At 45.0% G+C, this 21794-nt stretch overlaps 1 protein-coding gene across 3 annotated transcripts; it reads right to left on the bottom strand.

Moving 5' to 3' along the window:
• Nucleotides 1-6438: 6438 nt before the first annotated feature.
• On the bottom strand, nt 6439-20610 carry gata2a (GATA binding protein 2a). 3 transcript variants are annotated; one of them, XM_084316069.1, is made up of 6 exons: nt 20263-20610; nt 15184-15629; nt 13825-14402; nt 10833-10991; nt 8331-8456; nt 6439-7682 (listed from the first exon to the last, which is right to left on the bottom strand). In XM_084316069.1, exons 2-6 carry the CDS (start codon nt 15410-15412, stop codon nt 7380-7382), a joined length of 1395 nt encoding a protein of 464 aa, XP_084172195.1. In that variant the 5' UTR covers nt 15413-15629; nt 20263-20610; the 3' UTR covers nt 6439-7379. The 3 variants fall into 3 exon arrangements, with proteins under 3 accessions (XP_084172195.1, XP_084172196.1, XP_084172194.1); XM_084316070.1 differs by lacking the exon at nt 20263-20610 and adding an exon at nt 15860-15993 and having other exon boundaries at nt 10833-10978; nt 13824-14402; XM_084316068.1 differs by lacking the exon at nt 20263-20610 and adding an exon at nt 15860-15993.
• Nucleotides 20611-21794: the final 1184 nt, after the last annotated feature.

Here is a 21794-nt window from a genome sequence, read left to right as displayed (position 1 = left end):
ACCTGCCAGTGAAAGCGGGTGGAGGCGGGGGCCAGGGAGGGCGGAGGACATTATGTGGGTGCGGAAGAGGATGGAAGGTCCAGACGCCCACTCCCCTGAGCCCTCCCAGGCATTGCTACTGTACTTGCCCCCTGGTTTGTCAATGGGAGCCTTCGGGATGAATGGCCTCATTTGTCCTCAGACAGCGGGGATGAATTTGTCTGTCGGAGGGAGCAGGTGGAGGGGAGGGCCTCTGTGCGGCCGTGGACGCAGCCTGAATGGGAGCCTGAACACTACCTGTCCCAGGTGAACACGCTGAATGCTCCCGCGTCCCAGGTGGGAGAGGGCTGACCTCATTCTTCAGGGTGAGTTGAGGGTGCGGTGCTCCTCTGTGCTCAGGTCCTCACCCTGCCTGTGACAGCACTCTCCCCCCAGGTTTACAACCACGACTACAGTAACGGACCACGCTTGAATGCGGGAGCAGAATGGGAAGGCGCTCTGGTGACTGATGCTAATTCACGATGGCCTTGGTTTGAATTGCAGCAAGTTCATGTGATTAGAGGGACTGAATGGCGTTAGGATTTTGTATCAGCCTCTTTTCAACAGGGATTGTTTGCAAACAGAATAATCCACACTCATTAGCATGCCAATAACATCTCCATTGGCAGAGTGGGGGGATAGTGGATATGGTGGAGGACGAGTGATAACCATAGGGGCTGCAAGAGACCGGAGTGGATCACAAAGCAGTGCCACTCTATGCACAACCTCTGTCATTATTAGTCCACTATACTTACTCGCTCCGTTTTATAAACCACAAGCTATAAAAAAAAAAAAAAAAGGAACGGAGGCAATAAAGTCGACCTCCGACCACGACTGGATGATATGAAATGCTCTCCGTTCCTCACCCCTCTTTCACTTCTCTTCTTTCACACTCCGTCCTTTCTGGCACTCACGAAGCGTTAATAAAAATGTGTATTTGATATGTAACCAAAGAAAACATAAAACGAGCTTATTCCACTCAGTGCTCAAGACTATCTCTCGTTATCAATCTCTTCCCTCTATCTTTGTCGAGCCTTTATGGTCTGAATTGGTCCTAATCGTGCAGCATAAGTATTTCCTGTTTGAACTTCTCACTTCCTGTTTTTTTTCCCTCATTGGCGCTTGGAAAAACGTGTGTGCAGTCAAGCTCGGCATGCAGCTGTAACTAGCGGCCTATTGAGGCCTGATGGGAAAGACTGGGAGGGGGGGGGGGGGGGGCTGTGGGGGAAAAACTGATGCAAGTCTGTAATAGATTTTTGTGACACATTTGTGACATTTTGTGAGATTACATGAGAGATTTAGCGCCACAGCGATGGGCCAGGATGTGTTTACTTCCTGGTGATAGAGGTCACATGTGATAATCTCTTGTCGCCTTTGCTTTTCCGCGTGTGACTCGCTGCCAAAGTGTCACAGATATCATAGGTAATGGTTGATTGATTGGGGGACTGTTAAGAGACTTTTGAGGTTAAGTGCATAATCAGTTCCGTGAATCGTGTTCTGCAGGTGTTCTGTTGAGCACAGACGGTTCCCACCTTATTCTCGACAAGAGCTGTGGAGGGGGTTATATTTCTATGAGTTGCTCTTCTTGGCCGCAGAATGAGGAAGTTCACCTATAGGTCTCATAGCTTCTCAACTTCAAACTTCTAAGTACTTCGCTGAAAATGTTTCGTCATTTTGGAAAGTGCTGTTTTTGTTCAGTTTTGTCCCTCAAAGTTACTGACATCTTCCCAGAGGACTGATGCAATTCTGTAAAAGCATCTGTAAAAATGTCAATAAAATCATCTATAAACTTACAGCAAATAGTTAAAAATGTATTAAATTTAATAAAGAAAACGAACTATAATGCCTATAAAGGCCTGTAAGGGAATGCCTGTTATATCTCATACCACATTACCATGTGTTTTGTATGAAATAAACAGACAAGCAATTGTACTTCATGGTCAATGCAAGCATCACTACATGGTCCATGGGTGTGTTCTCTAAATATAACTGTTATACTCAGTCCTCCAACCTTAATATCCTTCTGGGGAGGAGGGGAGGAGGAGGGATGCTTGTTCAGTTAGGCCAGTGCAAAGGTCAAACCCCATGACAACACACATGCATGCATGCATGCACGCACACACGCACACACACGCACACACACATACGCACACACACACACACACACACACACACACACACACACACACACACACACACACACACACACACACACACACACACACACACACACACACACACACACACACACACACACACACACACACACACACACACATACCAATGAGACCTGCATCTGAACCGGGCTCCACTTCCTTTCATCTTCTCTGCGTCTCTCCCTAACTCCACTCTGTCGAGGGGAAGCTGAGGCACCTTTTGATTCTGCTAATTCAATTTGATGGAAAAACAAATAGGCAGACGGAGGGAGAGGGAGAGACGAGGAAGAGGAGGAAGAAGAGAAGGAGGACGAGGAGGAAGAGGACGAGGAGGACGAGGAGAGGGGGAGGAGGAGGAAGAGAAGGAGAAGGAGGAAGAGGACGAGGAGGACGAGAAGGATGAGGAGGAGGACGAGGAGAGGAGAGGAGGAGGAGGAGGAGAGGAGGAGGAAGATGAACAAAGAGACGGGATGACAGTGTTATAGAAGAGGCGGGATGACAGTGATATAGAGAACCCAGACAGGGAAGAGGGGGATGAGGACGGAGAGAGAGAGAGAAACGAGAAGGGAGGGACAGAGCAGCCCGATCTCGCTTAAAATATGTAAATAAAGTACTTTGGAAGGAGCGATGAAACATGAAGTTCCAGGTCGAGGTTGTAAACGTGTCAATGCTCTGATAGGTGTTCGACCCCCCACTCTGCACACACACACGCACACACACACTCAACTAAGGAGATATTTCCTCTGGGTCTGGATCATGCAGCATAGTTTACCACCCTGATGGTGGAGATTGTCCATACGTTTTAAGGTTCTTCTAGTGTCTCATAGAGTTTATTATCTGACAGGGATGCCATGTTCAGTTTTACATGCCATACAGCTGACAGCTAAAAGTGTTGTTATAATAACTACTACTAAGAGTATTATTCTAACGTATCTAACTTATAACTAGTACAACTAATTAATCTTCTGATTACACCTCTAGTAAATATAATGTCTGTTCTGGTCACTGTACTGTTTACTGAGTAATACTGTTTTCGTTTTTTTTTTGCTGTGTACTTTATCTCTATTTGACAAATGACTTACTAATTTACTTACTTTGAATTACTTAAAGTACTCACTCCTACGTTAAATTGTTTTTATTTTCAGAGATGAGTATGACAATGACATGAAATGTACAGACAGACACCATACAAACTTTGTTGATATGATAAAAATGATACCATCCCCTAAATTTAATTATCTGCAAGACCATGAAACTAATTATTATTATTATAATAATATAATAAATATTATCAATTTATTTGTACACATTTTTTTTATTTGTTTGTTAGTTTTTTGTTTGTTTGTATGTTCCTTTCTTTCTTCCCTTCTTCAGTTGGTCTGCTCGTGATTGATTTGATTTAATGAGGGAGTCTAATATGCACAAAACGGTTAACATTTTTAACTAACAATGTACTTGGGTATTTCTTTTTTTATGAACAACTGTGTTCATTTTAACTCTGTAATTTTATGCTTATTCCAACTTCACTACATTTTAAAGCGACAGTGTGTCTTTTTCCGTTGCAATTAATAATTAATTCAGGAGCAAAGTGTACAGAAAGCTTCAACACACCGCTCAACTGCGCTGCTCTGTCCTCAAATGGTCTGGTGAGACACAACACTATGTTCTCTGTACTCGCTCCACAACTTGATTTTCCATTACTGTAATACACTTTTTTTTAAAGACACATTGTCACTTTCAATTGATATTTTTTTATAAATTATAACCGATTACAAATAACATTCTTCTTGAGTAAAAAGTATTTTGATGATAAAAGCGTGTCCTATAACAGGCTATATGAATCTCCTCAGGTAGAAAACAGCACAACAGTAGTGTATGTTGACTATAAATGATGTGCCAAGCACCCAGACAATCGCTTCAAGAGAAGCACGACCTGCTCTGTACCTTGTGCCTATTCAGGGCTGGTGAGTGAAACAGAGATGAGCCCCTCCTCCACACACACACACACACACACACACACACACACTGCCTCTGTCTAGATACATGAGCGGCTTTGTCAGCCATACAATATGTGTACGACGTGTGCATATGAGCGTGCGTGCGTGTGTGTGTGTGTGCATGGATGCGTGTGTTGAGGCTGGAGCAGTCGGTGGTGGAGCTGCTGGCCTGGCAGCCTGCTGTATTATTTCTGGGAGGGCTCCTCCTCCCCTCTGGAGGGCCTCATTGAAGAGAGCTGGCCCTCTCTCCCGCTCCCCCTCTCTCGTGCTCTGGGAGCCGAGCCAAGCTCAGCCATGCAGGCTCTCTGGCTGCAGTCGGGGTCTGGTCTGATACGCGGCCCACCGCCGTCCTCGGCCCACAGCACACAACAATGCTCAGCTGCACGCAGACGGCTAGACTGCCTGCTGGCAGTTCCGTGTTATATTTTCACTGCATGGCATTCAGAGATCAGGGGATCCCACTCTGAACATACCCTGCAGTAGGCTACACATTGGAAGCATGTGCGTGACCGGAGTTGATAGGGGCTAGTAGGATACTACATAATACATAAACCCTACAACGGCTAGCCTACTACATTAGATACCACATAACATCACCTATTTCAGCCAACTAAACCCCTTATGCAACTTGAGCAGAGGAAGCTACACACTGGCCAGGCAGATGTGAGCGGGCGGAGGGTTCAGGGAGCGTTAGAAGTCTGTTTTAGCCCTTTGGATGGCTGTGCTTTGGGTGTACAAGGGCAGTGATGATGACCTGAAATTGGCCCTAATCGAGCAGACTCATTAGTAGCTGGCTCTGTTCAGCGTTTCCTCAGTTCCTCTACTTTACTGTAATGGTTCAAATAGGAGGTCAACTAGAGAGGACGGAGTAAGACAAGAGACTGAGAGGGGAGAGTAGCAGATAGATAGATAGATAGATAGATAGATAGATAGATAGATAGATAGATAGATAGATAGATAGATAGATAGATAGATAGATAGATAGATAGATAGATAGATAGATAGATAGATAGATAGATAGATAGATAGATAGATAGATAGATGTGAGAGACACACAGAGAGAGATACACACAGACAGACAGACAGACAGACAGACAGACAGACAGACAGACAGACAGACAGACAGACAGAGAGAGAGAGAGAGAGAGAGAGAGAGAGAGAGAGATGGGTGAGAGAGAGACAGAGACAGAGAGAACCAAGGGCTGCTTCCTGAAGTTCTCAGCTGTGTTCACATCTGTGTGCACGGGGTCCAAACAGCCCCCCACATGTTTGCTCACTGGGTCGCCTGATTGCCTTTCCTTCCTCTTTTACTCTCCCACTAAAGACCCCCTGCCCTTCCTCTCACTCTCACAATCACCGCAGCCCAGAGAGAGGAGAGAGACAGGGCACCACGGCCCAGAGAGAGGAGAGAGACAGGGAACCGCGGCCCAGAGAGAGGAGAGAGACACCGCAGGGTGGTGTGGTGGTCAAGACCCCTACCTCTGAAACCACGTTTGCTGGCCTGGGATCAGATCCCACTGGGACCATCTCACCCTAACCCTGTCTCAGCCCAAAGTACTGACTCCCTGTTGTATCAGCAAAGACAATATAGGCACATGCACTGTCCATTCTCCATCTAAAAAAAGAGGAATATAATGACTTGAACACCTAAATATTTGTTTTCATGGATGTAAGTCCTTTTAGGGAACTTGCGGGGAATGTGTGTGTGTGTGTGTGTGTGTGTGTGTGTGTGTGTGTGTGTGTGTGTGTGTGTGTGTGTGTGTGTGTGTGTGTGTGTGTGTGTGTGTGTGTGTGTGGGAGCCCTCTCTGCTGGCCCTGGCTCTGGAGCCTGCTGTCTGGGGCACAGTGGTCCAGCCCGGGGCCTCGGCTCCACAAAGAGGCCTCTTCTCTAAACAGCACCGCATCACATAGAGGAGGAGCCTAACCAACGCATTACCACGCTCTAAGGATCACAGAGGCTCCCTTAATACATCTGATAGCACTTATGATTTATCGAGACTTCTTCGTTAAGGCAAGAATTCAGTCTGATGCTCTGTGCGCATGCATGTGTGGGACTGCGGGTGCATGCGTACTTGTGCATGTGTGTGTGTGTATAGGAGACAGAGAGGATGGAGTGAGAGAGATTGAAAGAGAGACAAAGGAGGAGAGTATGAGACAGATAAAAATGAGAGAGAGAGAGAGAGAGAGAGAGAGAGAGAGAGAGAGAGAGAGAGAGAGAGAGAGAGAGAGAGAGAGAGAGACACTAAATTAATGCAGCTATATTGTTTGCTTCAGTATTAAACTTTATTTCCTTTATTTTTGTGAGATGGAAAAATGATAAAAACATACAGCTCAGGAACATTTCATCTAGTCCTTTTTTTTTTTTTTTTTTTTTATACATAATAAGCATGAAATTAAAACTGTAACAGTATCCACATGTCTTTGAAGAAAGCTATAAGAGTGAAAATAAATTATCGTAACAATAATTATTATAACATCAAATATAACAACAAGTATAGCAATTAAGCGTTTATAAACACTCTATTTAATTGCGCATGGGTTCTCTTTTCTCCATAAAAGTCAATTATTAAAAACAGGTGAAGATCGTGGTGGTGTACAATCCAGCATGTGAGGGGAGCAGTGGCTTGTGGGTATTGTGGTTTGAATTTGACCGGTCCGTAAACAGTGGAGCAAGGCTGCTGTCATTTAGCTCGGCCATTTTCTACAACGCTACACAATCTGTCTGTCCGGACAATAGCAGGACCGCGTAATCTCAGCACACGACGAGACAGCGAGGAGGTGAACACAGTGGTTCTTTCAATGCCTCTCGCAAGTCTTCCGTTTCAGATGCCAGGAGTGAGAGAGAGAGAGAGAGAGAGAGAGGGAGAGAGGGGTACCAAAGTGACATAGTAAAAAATTTGCCAACAGAGCGACGAGCGTTCTCTGTTCTTCTCACTCACTTGGAGATACCTACGATACCCTCCGCATCGGCTCTGAAAACAGAGTTCTGTAACGTCTTATCATCGTCCTTGTTTTCTCAGAGGGGAGGGGCAGGCGGGGGGGGGGGGCTTTCATCGTGATGTCCAACCGAGAGAGTCCATCCCATTCAACCTCCGTATATCTCCTGCCATACAGAAGACCAGGTGGTGTTGATGGCAACGTAGCTCCTCCGTGACAGAGAAGGGGTGGGGTGGGGGGGGGGGGGGGTGGGGGTTGGGTGGGGGTGGCTTCAGTGGGGCTCAGCCCAGACCGGTGAGCGGTTGGTGTGGTGGTGGTGGGGGTGGCTGAAGGAGGGGTGGATGGGCGTAGGAGTGGGCAGCATGTGTCCTGAGTGGCTGAAGGGGGGCAGGTGGGCCATGTGGGTCATGTGACTGGCGAGGCCCGGCGGCCCCCCGAAGGGAGACTTGTCGTGCATGCACTTGGAGAGCTCGTCGAAGCCGTCCCCGATCCGCTTGCCCCGCTTGGACTTGCTGGACATCTTGCGGTTCCGCGTCTGGATGCCTTCTTTCTTCATGGTCAGGGGTCTGTTGACCTGTGGAGAGAGGGAACGTTAGGCATGCCAGACAAGTCAACACTCTGCTTTACTTTGACTGTATAAAGAGCTAATCATGTTGGTTACCTGCGTGTCTGGTAGAGCAGTCACAGACAAAAAAAACACCATTATTATATAGCAAATGGCTGCTGTTTCCCAACCATAGGCAGCATATTCAATAAAGTGTGTACTTTTTTATGATAAGCAAATGGTCTCAATGAAACAAATGTAAGAGAAAAGTATTGTGAATTATATTTACATAATATAGCCAGCCACATTAAAAGGCAAGGCACGGGTGGTTTACACTTTTGTCTGATTTCAAAGCAAATAGAATCCTCACAGTGATATGAATGCATGGCGATGGATGCCCCTTCGGGGCTGAAAGGACTACTTTCAGACAAATTCGCATTAATGTTAACTGACGCCGTTACACTGAATGGCAGTGTCCCGCCCTCCAGCCTCTCCGGGGAGTAACGCCCCCCCCCCCCATTGAAACAAAGATGGATTATAAAGGGAAGCAACGAGCGTCAGGGGTTCTGCTTGACAGGAAGAGCAGGCTTTACGTGCCACGGTCTCTCACTCCACACAAGCTGTCCGCCCACTTGACCGGTTCCCTGTGTGGTTTCTATGCTCGGTGGGGATACTTACGTTGTGCAGTTTGTAGTAGAGGCCGCAGGCGTTGCAGACCGGGTCTCCGTTCCCGTTGCGCCTCCACAGGGTGGTCGTGGTGGTCTGGCAGTTAGCGCAGCAGGTGCCAGCTCGCCTTGCGGCAGACTGGAGGAGGGAGAGAGAGAGAGAGACGCAGTTTCAATAAACGCGTTCAAATGTTTATCTTGAACTGGTCGTAAAAAGGTCACCGCAACACAGAATTTTACATGATTTCTGATATTGAATCCTCTCTGAATTGTGTCTTTTTTAACTTATTGATGATCTGTTTGGAGAGACACTGGGCTACTACCAGGGGAGGTCTATCTGTGTATTTGGCTCGTTTGAATCCTAACACTGGAAAAATTTCGACTTTCCTGTAACCTAAACAAGACTGCAAAGGAAATCATTTTATTCTAACCACTAGTCAATTAATGAGGGCTATTTTAACGTCACAGACAGACCGCCTCTCATAAACAGCTTAAGTTATTTAAATCCATATTATATACTACTGTGATTCATGTGCCACAAACATGATAAAAATGTTATTCAAGTCTACCAATAATTAGCCTATCATATACATTTTTGTTAATAATAATAATAAAGTAGGCTAATAATAATATACTATCATGACAGGGTTGTCTATGAATATCTTAGGCTGCCTATTGTATAAACTGACCCTTGCTCCCGGACCCTAAAGGATCCTAGCAAGGCATCTTAAACTGCGTTGTCCTGCCCAGCAATGTGCTTTGTGTCCATTACAGATCAATTCTTCACACATAATAAGAAACATTAGGTTTAGATACAACTACCCTCAGGCTAAGCACTGAAAGACACATTCATGTCTTTCTTTTAATTAATTCCAGGTTGGCTCAACTTATTGAACTCAAAAACAACAACACTGGCAATTACTGGCATCATACAAAATGGAAAGAAAATATATAATAATAAAAAGAAAGCAGCTGAAACACGTTGCATTCCATTACAGATTGTGCCAAAACAGCAGACAAACAAGAGAAGGACATAAATCCATTTATTTTCCAATCCCTCCCGCCACCATATCCCCGCCCCGAACGCTGGTTCTCTTCACACACAGCTAACTGGGTCCTACAGTGTTGTGATAATCTCTTTACAGTATATGTTAGACTGGCCTGCCGGGGACCATAGAAAACGCAGTGGGTTTGTTGAATGAGGAAACACCCGGGAGCCTGGCTTCCTTATCTGGCCCGGACAGATATCCGGATAGGAAACAACTGGATGCCCTTTGAACAGAACCCTGAAAACACTTGAGTGCAAAATGCAACGCTCCAGCCACAGACCGACTGGTGGAAAATGTAGACCTAGTGGACTTTTCAGAGGGAGAAGGGACCATGGAGAAAACATTGTAACCATTTTCAAACCTCCATCCGAAATATCTTCCAGTGTGATATTGTTCCTGTCACTGTCAGGTCAGATGACAAGCTAACGCTGCACTGGGACAATTGGCCTAGATGTAGCCTAGGTTAGGTTACCCTCCGCATGCAGCCTAATATTGTCCTGGGTCTAATTAAAAAGATGGGACCCTTTGTCAAATCTCCATAATTTTTCCAACTAACCAACAAACGTAAAATCGCACACAAGCTATAATTGAGAATAAAAAGTATTATTGCAGACTTAAAAAATAAAAATAAAAAATTATTCTCAATTAGCTATTGCTGATGTGCTATTTGGATGCACCATATATTAAGCAGTGTCGTTTGAAAAACATTCACGTGTTGACTAAATGTAACCGATGGTAGGCTATGAAGTGTTTAATTTATCCAAATGTATTACTTCAGAAAATGTCAGTTCAGCCTAGATTAGAATTTTGTTTAGTAGAAAGGCAACTTTTGGATACGAAAAAAAGATTATAAAATCCACCCATATTCCATCAACCATAAGGTATAAAGGTGTCACAAAAAAGCTATTAATTAAATAAAATGATGGTGTGTGAATGTGTGTGTGTGTGTGTGTGTGTGTGTGTGTGTGTGTGTGTGTGTGTGTGTGTGTGTGTGTGTGTGTGTGTGTGTGTAGGGGCAAGAACCAAGCTAATGTTGCTTAAATCATATAGTTAATTCCTTTCCATAAAAATGTAATGCATTAATTATAAATAAAAATCCAAAACACTAAATACACCAAAGCACATAATGTTAAAAAAAAAATAATCATAATGTACATTGGTGCAGCCAGTCTGCTGGGCCCCAGGCTGCTAGTGACTTACTCAAGCAAGATGCTAAGCTACAAAACCAGCATGGGTACCGCTATCAGCCACCGTATCAGAAGTACCAGCAATAATGATAGCAGGAACAATGGCAATAGTAGCAGTATAGTAATGGGTCGTGCAGGAGGACCATCGGGGGGTGAGGAGGACAAACAATTCCAGGAAGATCATAGGGAAAATATAACTTTCCTGGAATTGTCCTGCCGGCATCTGCTTTGTGCTCATTATTTGGGGAGGCCGGGCCTCAGATGTGGAGAGGGACTCACCAGTCTGCGTTTGGGCTTAATGAGTGGTCGGTTCTGGCCGTTCATCTTGTGGTACAGTCCGCAGGCGTTGCACAGGTAGTGGCCCGTACCATCCCGTCGCCAGAGGGGGGTCGACGTGGCGCCGCAGTTCACACACTCACGGCCCTCTGCGTACAATTCAATTGAGGGGGAAGACAAAGGGACATTTATATAATTAAAAAATTCACAATAGATCAGGGGTTATATGACACGGCGAACACACAGAAGCAGGGGACCGTGCTACTGAATGAAATGACCACTCTTCACCATGAAACCTTCACTATCAAACCGTGCCCAGGGAGGATAAGCGGTGACAACGTCCATATCAGAGTACAGGTGTGTTGGCCAAGGCCAATCTGTAATTTGTACTGCTTGGTCTGTCACGGACACAGACACCTCCATGTAAACCGATCCAGAGTGTGGGGAGGCCAGCGGCAGCCAGAGGGACGTGTCCAGAGGCGTCCAATGAGATGAATGGGACACGCCATCAAATTAGGGCTCCATTATTCATCAGCGCAGCGGGACGCCGTGGAAGGAAACACAAGTGTGTGGTGGTATTAAATGTTGTGATCTCTGAGGAAAATCTAGTGTGTGCCGGTCTCTCCCTCATTGGGGCGTCACAACAGTGAGACAGTATTCGGGTCAGTGTGGTTGTTTTGAAACTGTTGTGAAACGACAACCGTGGCGAGTGACCCGTTGTGGCGACCAGACTCGATCCTCCTGCTGAGCTCCTCCAAGTTTCACACCTTTCCTCAACTTATACCTCTAGGCAGCTGCTTTAATAGCAGTATAGGCGTTCCCCCCACCCTCTCCTCTCACAGGCAGGTTTCACTGCGTTCAAATGGGCCGTTGCTTAAACCCACCAATTCATTTAATTCATGTCTCCCTCTTGTCCCTGGAGCATCGTGCTATTATTCCCATTATAATGTCAGCGACACCCACACAGTCCCACCCTGACTCCAGAATGGGATCTGGCCTGAACAATGGCAACGCTCCTTTTGAAGTGCCTTGCTGAAAGTCTGCCTGGTCTCTTACACACACCCCCACCCACCACCACACCCCCTCCATGCTAATATCCAGCATTATAGGCCATATCAATGTGAGATCATTAACATCTCAAATACGCAATAGCAATGAATAAAGTATTGTGCACGTGTTTTTCTTCTTCTTCCCACAAATCTTGAAAAGCCAGGGGCAAAAGGAAGCCCAAAGTATATGAAGAGAAAGAGAGAGAGAGGAGGGTTAGGGGTACTAGCTTTAGAGAATAGAGGTGAAGGTGAGTGAGGAGATTTGGTTTGAGTTTTACAGGAAGCCACACTGCTGTAAAGTATTTGCTGACGGCCTAAATGTTATCGTGACATTTTATACAACAATCAATCACAGTTCCTGGCACTGGACACAAGCTCTCTGACAGATAAGAAGAGCCTGTTTTAATGGCACGGCTGGTGTGTTTGTGTTACTAATTCAGGTTAAGCCTGCAGGCCAGCTTCTTTTAAATGTCACTGTGTAACATTTCTCTTTGTTACAATGGCTAGCAGTCATCTGTGTTATCAAACATAAAGAGTATTCTCTGTGGGTATTAACAGGCCCTGGGACAACAATGCAGGATATCAATAAATATATAATTACATTAGGATATGTCACAAATTGCTAATGTTCCATCTACCTGAATCACAACACACTGGAAAATTGGACACCAGTGGACTGTATGGAAATTATAGCATCGGTGAGAGTAGTTTTTTCAAAAGTCTCACTAATGGCAAGGCATGAAGTCCAAATGTCTTCCAACAACATTCAATCCAGCATTGGTCGCCTGCCACCGGACCATTATTAAGTGGCGTTTTCATCATTAAAAAAAACTATCCCCTTTTCAACAATATACATTATGGCTGGGCCTCGAACCTAGAAATGACATATAACGCGAGTCTTATTAAAATACACTTTGATTTGAAACGCAGGTCTACCTTGCCTCCGTCGCGGTGCACTAGGCCAAGGCCACAGGCTACTTAAAAACACAAACAGCGGGGCTCTGTCGCCTGTTACGCCGCGTCCCAGCGGTGCTTTGTTAGTGTTGGGGAGAGCGGTGGGCGGGGGGGTACGTGGAGGTCGTGATTTGTTCACTCGGAGGTAGACAGGATATGGCAGGAGCCAGAGAGCGTCGTGACTCTTGTATTTTAAGCGCAATAAATGGCCACATTTTAAAAGAACAAGCCCAGGCTCAAAGAAGCATAAATCCGAGCCTCATGGGCCTCACCTGACTGAGTCACGACAAATAGACGTTTGAATGTTTTTTTTCCTTCTTCCCAGAAACATAAAATCATGTTGTTGCAACGTGGTATGTGCAACTTTTTGGTTATTGTGGTAGAAAATGTGGATTAGTCACACACACTTTATAAACCCTGATAAACAACAGGTAAACTATAGTAATTCGCTAAGTTTAATTAATTCTTAATCGAGCCAGCCTCCTTCCCGCGTCATTTATCCTGGACACAAAACGTTTAATCATGTTCAAGTTGTCTCTGGATATTAACCTTAGTAAATATTTGACCCTGATTAGTCGTGTTATGTTAAATTCCTTCTAAGTGACCCTTTTAAGTAGATGGTGTATACAAGTGGCGACGAGGTGATGGGCCAGAGATAAGAGCTGTTGAGACAGGTTGTGGAGAAGAGAATCGCCGTGGGCGAAAAAACCTGATATGGAAAGTACAGCCCCTGTCAAGTGACCCTTTAGAAACACTTACTAGTGAAACAACTCATACTTTCAAAAGGTGACATCAGCATTAAGAAGACTACTGATATCACAAACTCGATCTCAAAGACTATTTGTCTATGAGTAATGTGCTGATAAATTTATTTATTTATTAAAAAACAAATAATAATAATCTGTAACTTTTCCCTCGGCCAGTCATTTAAAAAATATCGGTATACCATATAGGCTATTAAAAATAGTCGAATTTTGAATATAAAACTCACCTGAGCACGATCGGGCTTTGCTTTTACATTTGGGCGTAAAGCTCGACGAGGATCCACCGAGCAGGCTGCCCGGGTGGAACAGGCTGCCGCCGTAGTCGTGGGGCGTCGGGAGAGAATATGTCGGGTATGTCGGGATGGGGTGGTGCGTGGCGGGCGTCTGAGCGTTCATCGAGGCGAGGCTGCTGCGGAGCGGACTACAACTCTCCATTTTCATCATCCCGTCCATCAGCGGCACTTGGTACTTGAGAGACTCTTTCTCGTCCATTCGCGTCGAGGTGGACGTCGGAGACGTAGGGCCCGGGTCGGGAGACACGTCCTTCGGAGGTGTAGGAGGGAAACTGTAGAGGTGCGGGCTGGAGTGGGACGCCGAGGTGAGCGAGGAGACCGGGGCCGAGCTCGAGCTGCTGTTGCACGGGTAGCCGGAGCTAGCGGGATGCAGGCTGGGTTTGCTGAAGTGGCTGACCGCCCATGCGTTATGGTGGTGGGCAGCGGAGAGGGCTGCCTTCCCGGGATCGAGCCACGGAATGCCGGGGCTGTGGATGAGGTGTGGTCGGCAAACCTGGTTCCCAGTGAGGCGAGCTGAAAATAAAAAATATAATTTTAATTTTCACATTTTACGCATGTGCAGCGAGTTGCCACCACTCTACCAAGCCTCACCTGTTGAGTATTCCAAACTACTAGAGCCCGACATTGAATATAAAAATTTAAAAAAAAAAAAGCTAAATGGCCTTAGAGGAAAATAAAATAGATAAATATATAAATCAACGCCTGTATATTTAGAGATAGCTCAGACGAAACACAAGTGCGAAATCAAGGCCTAACGGCTGCAAACGTTAAAAGCGGATCCTCTCGGCTGCTGTCCGCGCTATCGCTCCACTGGCTGGAGATTTCGGACTAGAGATTGATGGTAAATTTGAGGTTTTGATTTTATATCCGGGAAGTCTCTCTCTCTCTCCCTCTCCCGCCCGAGAAGCCCCTGCCCCGAACACAGAGGGGTTCAATGACATACTTCCCCTTCCTCTCGCTGTCATCTGATAGATTATTGCCGTGCCCCATCAGCATCGGCCCCGAGAACACATTTTAATATATTTACAGAACACAATTCGTGTGATAAGCACGACATGGTTATGTGATATTAAGATAAGTAGGTATTCCATGTATTACCCCTCAGTCAGTACCCAAGTAAATACACTAAAACACACGCGCGGCCTCACTCATTTGAACAATATCTTGTGATGATTTAAAGGCTTGCAGAAAATAACAAAAAATATTGTATGTGTATTTTCAACGCTATACGGACAACCTCTCTTCACATTGAAAATAAAGAGAGCGTGTCACAAGGCTGTGCCGCGCATCTTACCGTGTGCCTGGCTGTACGTGACCCTGGCCCGGGAGTTGGTGTAGTAAGGGTTCCCCTGAGAGTCCAAGTGGTTCAGAAACATGTCCACCTCGTCCTGGGGCAAAAGCGGCGCCATTGGCTCCATGTAGTTGTGGCCGAGGCTGTGGTGGTGGGAGTCCGGGTGCTGACCGTTGAGCACGGCGTGGTGATGCGCCATCCACCGAGACTGATCGGCCGCTGCGACCTCCATGACTTCAGATGGCCTTCTCTCCCACTTCGCTATACGATATAGAGGCTGTATCTTTACCTCGCAATAAAAGTTGTTTTTAAAAGCTCCGTGTCACCCCTCTCCGAACCTGTGTAGTCCCGAACTTTGACGTTGAGTGGTGTGGAATCCTGCTTACTTGTCAAATACAATCCTATACCCGCGTGGTCTCTTCCGTTTACCTGTATAGTGAGACAAAAATCTGACCAAAAAAATAAAATGTTATTTCAAAGTAAAACGCCGTGGCAGCTCCAGCTTTTCATTCATCCACTGCTGATGAAGGCCTTGGCATAAACATGTCTTCACACAATTAAACAAAATAATTAACGAATAAAAAAATGAATTACAACAGCCTCTATGTCCTATAGCAGTGCATTCCGATCATTTATTCCATCGAAGCCAAATGTTTCTTCTGCAAAGGCAATTGCCTACCTGTTGAAATGTCGATCTTGCTATTGCAATCAGCTGTTCAAATACAAGTTGAATCTGTGAACCTTGTGATCCGTGTGGTGCTCAGGCGCGCTCATTAATGAAGTGTGTACACTGCGGCTGGCGCCACTAAACTCCCAGATCAAGCGCGCGGGGGCGGGGCCCGGGTCTAGCCGTGGACCCCTAGAGCCAATCACAGAGCAGCCCCGCTACAATTGGCTCATAGATCGCTGCACTCTTTCAATTTCCATTCGAAACAGTAATTCCCTGCACCGAAAAACTAAAAGACTTATCAATCAGCAGTGTAATTTCTCCGGGGTCTTTTCTCCCCATGAAGCTTACATTGAATGAGCAATTGCCCCCTGATAATGTCCCTTTTTACTAGCAGTTCGGCCTAAAGACATCAAATATAGGCTGGAGGGGGATTCAATCTACACAATATATGGCTGCCCATTACTTGAACATAGTCTCCTGAATAAAGTGACGTGTATTTACCTACTTCAGCCTTACTTCAAGTGGTTCTTTGCAGAAAGAAATAGGCATACTTTGTTTGTTTTTTTAAACAGTGATCAGACATGGCTCTGTCTAATGTTTTGAATTCCAAATCTGAATTAGTTGACAATGCCTAATTTGGAGGCATGTCAATCTATAGTTTACATAATAATAATACGATTACATAAAAATATTTTACAATAGCCTATACAGGCTACAAATCAGTCATTTCAAGTGTTGTTTTTCACACACTGGTTCTATGTAAATGAACAACGTTCTTAGCACCTCTAAAACTAACAGAGGAGGAGCCGATTTATGAGTCTAAAAGTGGGCCCATTGTTGTGGGCGACTAATTGTCTTTAATTAGAAGCCAGGACATTCCTCTTGTGAAAACAGTGGTTTTGTCTCGAGACGGAACGATCAAACGTGGTTTGCATACGAATAGCGCCTCTTTTCTCACTCGGTGGTGCAGATATGGGGCGTATTATAGTATCAAAACCAACTGGCGACCATCAACAAGTCTCCTTCAATGTCCTCAATCATCTAATGGCACGAAGTACCAGGCAGGCAGACACGATGTCTCTGCTATAAAGCGTCACGCTTTTGGGCCTTTATATGGACATTTTATGTATGTGATGATTTTATTTTATTATTGTTAGGGGTCATTTGATTTATGTGAAGATATAGACATACAAATGCACATTAATAAAAGGTTATTAAGTTGAAAAGGCAATTAGGTGCCACGAACAGAAATGTATTATTTTCTGTTCTTTCTTACCGCATGCAGCATTAGCAACGATGCATGCGTTAAATGACAATCCGTGCGCGTAAAAAGTGTGTGCGTGCGTGCGCGCGCGTGTGTGTGTGTGTGTGTGTGTGTGTGTGTGTGTGTGTGTGTGTGTGTGTGTGTGTGTGTGTGTGTGTGATTGACAGGGAATAATTGGAAGGAGCTCGAGGCCCAGACTGGCCGACTCTCTGACGCCGCGATATGACGTCACAGAATCAAAGACAGCGAGGAAAAAGAGGGGGTATATCAGCGCAGGAACTTCGTAATCCTAGTCCAAAAAAGTCTCTAAAAACCCCCACATATTTAGGCCTATTAAAAAGTTGAATGGAATCAGTTTGAGAATTCTGTATTTATTCCCTGATTTATTTGATGCTGCCACGCCGGCGCCGCCCATACCGTGACCCTATGCAGTGTGTGTGTGTGTGTGTGTGTGTGTGTGTGTGTGTGTGTGTGTGTGTGTGTGTGTGTGTGTGTGTGTGTGTGTGTGTGTGCGCGCGCGTGTGTGTGTGTGCGTGTGTGTGTGTGTGTCAGTCATTAAATTACTGGCATGTTGCCCATGGGCAGTGGCTTGATGAGCTCAGTTCTTTGAGCTTGTCAACTCCTAAAATCAACAAATTGGTGCATGTGGGGTCGTAGCACAGGGGGCTGACCACCTGAATAGCTGACATTCCACGGAGGAGGAGCTGTATACAGGGCAGGTGGAGTGAGGACACACCTTCCTTAAGAAAGGCTGAGCATTTATGTATTTCAATTGGCAATTGTATTGAAGTGAATGTTGTATACAATGCAAAATATACATATATTGACGAGATATAGTGGACCAGTTTACAATGCTGTCGAAAAAAACACGAGATTTGTCTGGGCAGAAAACAGTTTCCATGATATTCTGATCAGTTATGATCTTCGGCCAATGGTAAAACAACTGCTTTTGAAAGAAACTGACAAAAGTGAACGGGCATCGTTGCCCATGCACTATACATGCTAGCAGTTAGCCAATGTGCTTATGTGCCCTGGATGTACTAATCATATGTCTGGGACAGTGGCTCAAGCTCTAAGCTAGCTCCTGCACCATGTCCATTGTTGTTTGCATGTTTGCCAAATGGATTACTCAGCAGGATTTAGCCCTCTGTAATTTATACCTTCATTAATCCCATTTGTATGTGCTGGAACAAAGGATGGGAGTGAAAGCAGGGCGCGTTGGAGAGAGTAGGGGGGTCTTCCCTCTGTCTTTCTCAAGGACACAGCACCATTGTCTAGCATGGGGATGCTATCCTATATAAGCCCTCTTAGTAGAGAACACTAAACACTCTTACAACCCCTCGCACTGCATGTGCGCAGCGCACTGTGTGAAAATTGTATTGTATGCAACGACTGTATCACGGTGCAGCCACGGCATCTAATGAACAACAAGATTATCATTCCAATCCACGCTGTTATTAAACGGATTGGTGTTATCTACCTGTCTGGGCATGGCCATCTATTATTGTCCGGAGTGGTGGTGCTGGTGCGTGCGTGCGTGCGTGCGTGCGTGTGCGCGCTCGCACGTGTTGGGGGTAGTGAGAAGCGCCACAGAGGGGCTTGTGAAGATAAGCAGAGCCAGAGAAAAGAGAATGACAGAAACCAGCTGAAGCATTATTGTCCTTTACTCACGGCTAATTAGGCAGAGCCAGGGCACTGAGGGCTGCGGCCTGCGGGACCGAGGCAGGGAAGGGAGGTCATCATAACGGACGCTATAGGGGCTATGCAACTCACTGGCACTGCGATTTATACCGAGTTATAACGCTATTTCTATTTTAATGTCCATGCTAATGAGGGGATGTGAGCGTTATAATATACACACCCACGAGTTTATAGCCTACATTATAAGGCGTATATGATTATGCCAGAAAGTGGCAAAAATGTTTGTGTTACAAAAGTATAGGCTAATGGTGTTTGTGATTCTTGAGCTATAGTTTCAGGTAATAAATACCGCCCGCCTTTGTTTGTCTCTATAATATTTCTCTATTGTAGTGACGTGACAGCTCTTTTACTGATGAAAGAGGACTGTTCGTGTCATTATGCATTTTAAAGCGTAACAATTGGATACTTTGTCGCCAATACCATGCTCATGTTACAGTATGCCTAATCCGCAATTGAGGTATTTTCTGCAGATAAGCATCGTGTCCATGGCAACATATAAATCGTATTTTAGCCGATAGACTTGATTTGCTTGGTGGGGATTTTTTTCAATGTATTTATTAATTATTTTATTTTGAAAGCCTATATAAGCTGTGTCCTGTATAGTAGACTATTAGTCTATATAATAAGAAACGACAATGCGCGAATCGTTTATTTTTTTATGCCAGATTTCAACACTTTGTCACCGGCGACTTTTCTCCAGGTTTTCTCCGTAATGACTTAAATCTGTGGGCTGAAAGAAATACCCGAAACGATATTTTCTATTGCTCCTCCTGTGTGTGTGTGTGTGTGTGTGTGTGTGTGTGTGTGTGTGTGTGTGTGTGTGTGTGTGTGTGTGTGTGTATGTGTGTGTGTGTGTGTGTGTGTGTGTGTGTGTGTGTGTGTGTGTGTGTGTGTGTAGGTGTGTGTGTGTGTGTGTGTGTGTGTGTGTGTGCGCGTGTGTGTGCGTGTGCGTGCGTGTGCGTGCGTGCGTTATTTGCATTATAGCAACCTTTATGATATATCATGACAAATATATATCTTTCCTCTGTGTTGAGAGAGAACTAACCGACAAGTTGATGAAACCTGTTTTGTGCCAAGAATCTAGATCTTTATCAGATTATGTGTTGAATGAATAATATACATGAATAATATTATTGCGACAAAGTAGCAATAATAATACAATACTAATAATAAAAAGACAAATAAAGAAAAAATAATACGGTTGCAATGAACTGATCAAGCATAACCATTTGCCTACTAAAACACATATCAGAGGCATTTGCGTGGAAACTATAGCATGCCTATAGGTTAGGCTATACGCGATTTCACAGAATAAGAAAAAATGTGTCATTAAAACTGCGGCGATTCGATTGAAATATGCCATCTTTGAATAGCTATTCAACATTTTCAATGGTTAAAAAATAAAACAAGTCGTGCACATTCCTGGCAATAGCCCAGATTCACTTACCGCTCGTGGTCACGCAGGTGTCATAGTAGTATACTAGCTTAATGATGAGTGGGTGTCTATGAGGGGAATCGTCTCCGGCTGCAGCACTGTTTGCTGAGACAGCATTGAGAAAGTGAGTCCATCAGTTGAACTAAAACATCGGTCCTCGCCGTCTCGCGCAGCGCAGACCCTCCCTGCTGCTCAACTTCCTCGAGCTCCGAATGCAAACACGGTGGATGCGGGGAGAAGAAGGTATCCGCACGCCAGCGGTCATGAGATGCTGTCGAGGCAATAATAATATCTGGACAAATGTTGCTCCGTCTCGAAAGAGCTCTGGCAGGTTTTAGCTGGGAGCTCGCGACCTCTCTCCCTCTTTCTCCCCTCTATATGAATATGGGGGGGGGGGGGGCTCCAACAATATGAGAGGCTGCAGGCGCAGCCACAGAGCAGCGTAACGGCACGTCAGCCGGTGGTGTCCTGTCTTCCGGGTCGTGGCACTGGTTACTGGGCACTCAGGAGTCGTCAGGACCGACATCATCATAACCTATATTACAGAGTCAATATAGCCGTGTTCATTGGTAAGACATGTTAAATAAGTATGATAACCGAGTATGGCTGCAACCATGTTAAAAAAAAATCAATATCACCCATTTCAATTTAGTATCACTTGAACTGACGTGCTTATATGCCTATAATCAATTGTAGTTTATAGAAGTCTTTCACCCAGTGGTTTATTATGCATAGGTTAAAGACTAGTATGTTTGGTTAGTGGAACACCGTGCGCTCTTATTGCTCTTAAGACTTGGAGAACGGATGAAAGGTCCGATGATGATTCAATAGCCTATACTATACCTAATGAATTCCAGCCCCGCCCACTTCGTTAATGTGTTCAAGAATTGAAATACTGTTCCCCTTATTGACCCCCCCCCCCCCCCCCCCCCATCTCCATCCCACACATTAACAACAACTTTTAAAACATGCAAAGCCCTCAAATCTCCTGCACGCGACCTGGGCTCGTGCGCTGCGTTGAAGCCAAGCAGGTGCAGCGGGTGCGAGGGCCGCTGCGTCCCGAGCCCGTGTCCCCTAGAGTGCACACACACAAAAAGAGCAGAGAGCAAAGCTTGGATAAAGCAAAGAAAGAAAGTGAACTCTGACTGAATTAATTGCATTAATTTCAATGTTTAAAACCACCAGTGCAATACCAAAGATGCGGAGTGTATATAGGCGATGACGTTTGCTGCAAAGAGCCAACGTTAAGTCAGTCACAAGGTCTCGCAAACCAGGATAGAAGTTAGAACTGAATGAAATATAGATATTTCACGTGGAATTTATTTCAAATAAGAGTTCAAATAAAGTGGTATCCCCATGTGTGTCCACATAAAGAACGAATTATGACCTCAGATTATTAAAAAAAAACATAATGACTGTGTAAAACTGCTTTAAAAACTATACAACCAGTTTTAAGCAAGATTAAATAAAGTACAACGATGTACCAGGTTAGCATTTATTCTTGATACACGTGATAAGAAAAAGGCAAGCTTCAAGAAAAAACG

This window comes from Notolepis coatsorum (genome assembly GCF_963971535.1).
Source record: "Notolepis coatsorum genome assembly, chromosome: 6".
NCBI lineage: Eukaryota > Metazoa > Chordata > Actinopteri > Aulopiformes > Paralepididae > Notolepis > Notolepis coatsorum.
Note: the sequence above shows the minus strand (reverse complement) of the source record. Positions and strands in the feature narration are given on the sequence as shown.

Coding starts and splice junctions, on each gene's coding strand:
- gata2a (XM_084316069.1), bottom strand. CDS start 15,412: ATGGAGGTCGCAGCGGCCGATCAGTCTCGGTGGATGGCGCATCACCAC. Junction 8,457..10,832: donor TTAAGCCCAAACGCAGACTG/GTGAGTCCCTCT, acceptor TCCCTCCTCCAG/TCTGCCGCAAGGCGAGCTGG. Junction 7,683..8,330: donor TCTACTACAAACTGCACAAC/GTAAGTATCCCC, acceptor CTCTCTCCACAG/GTCAACAGACCCCTGACCAT.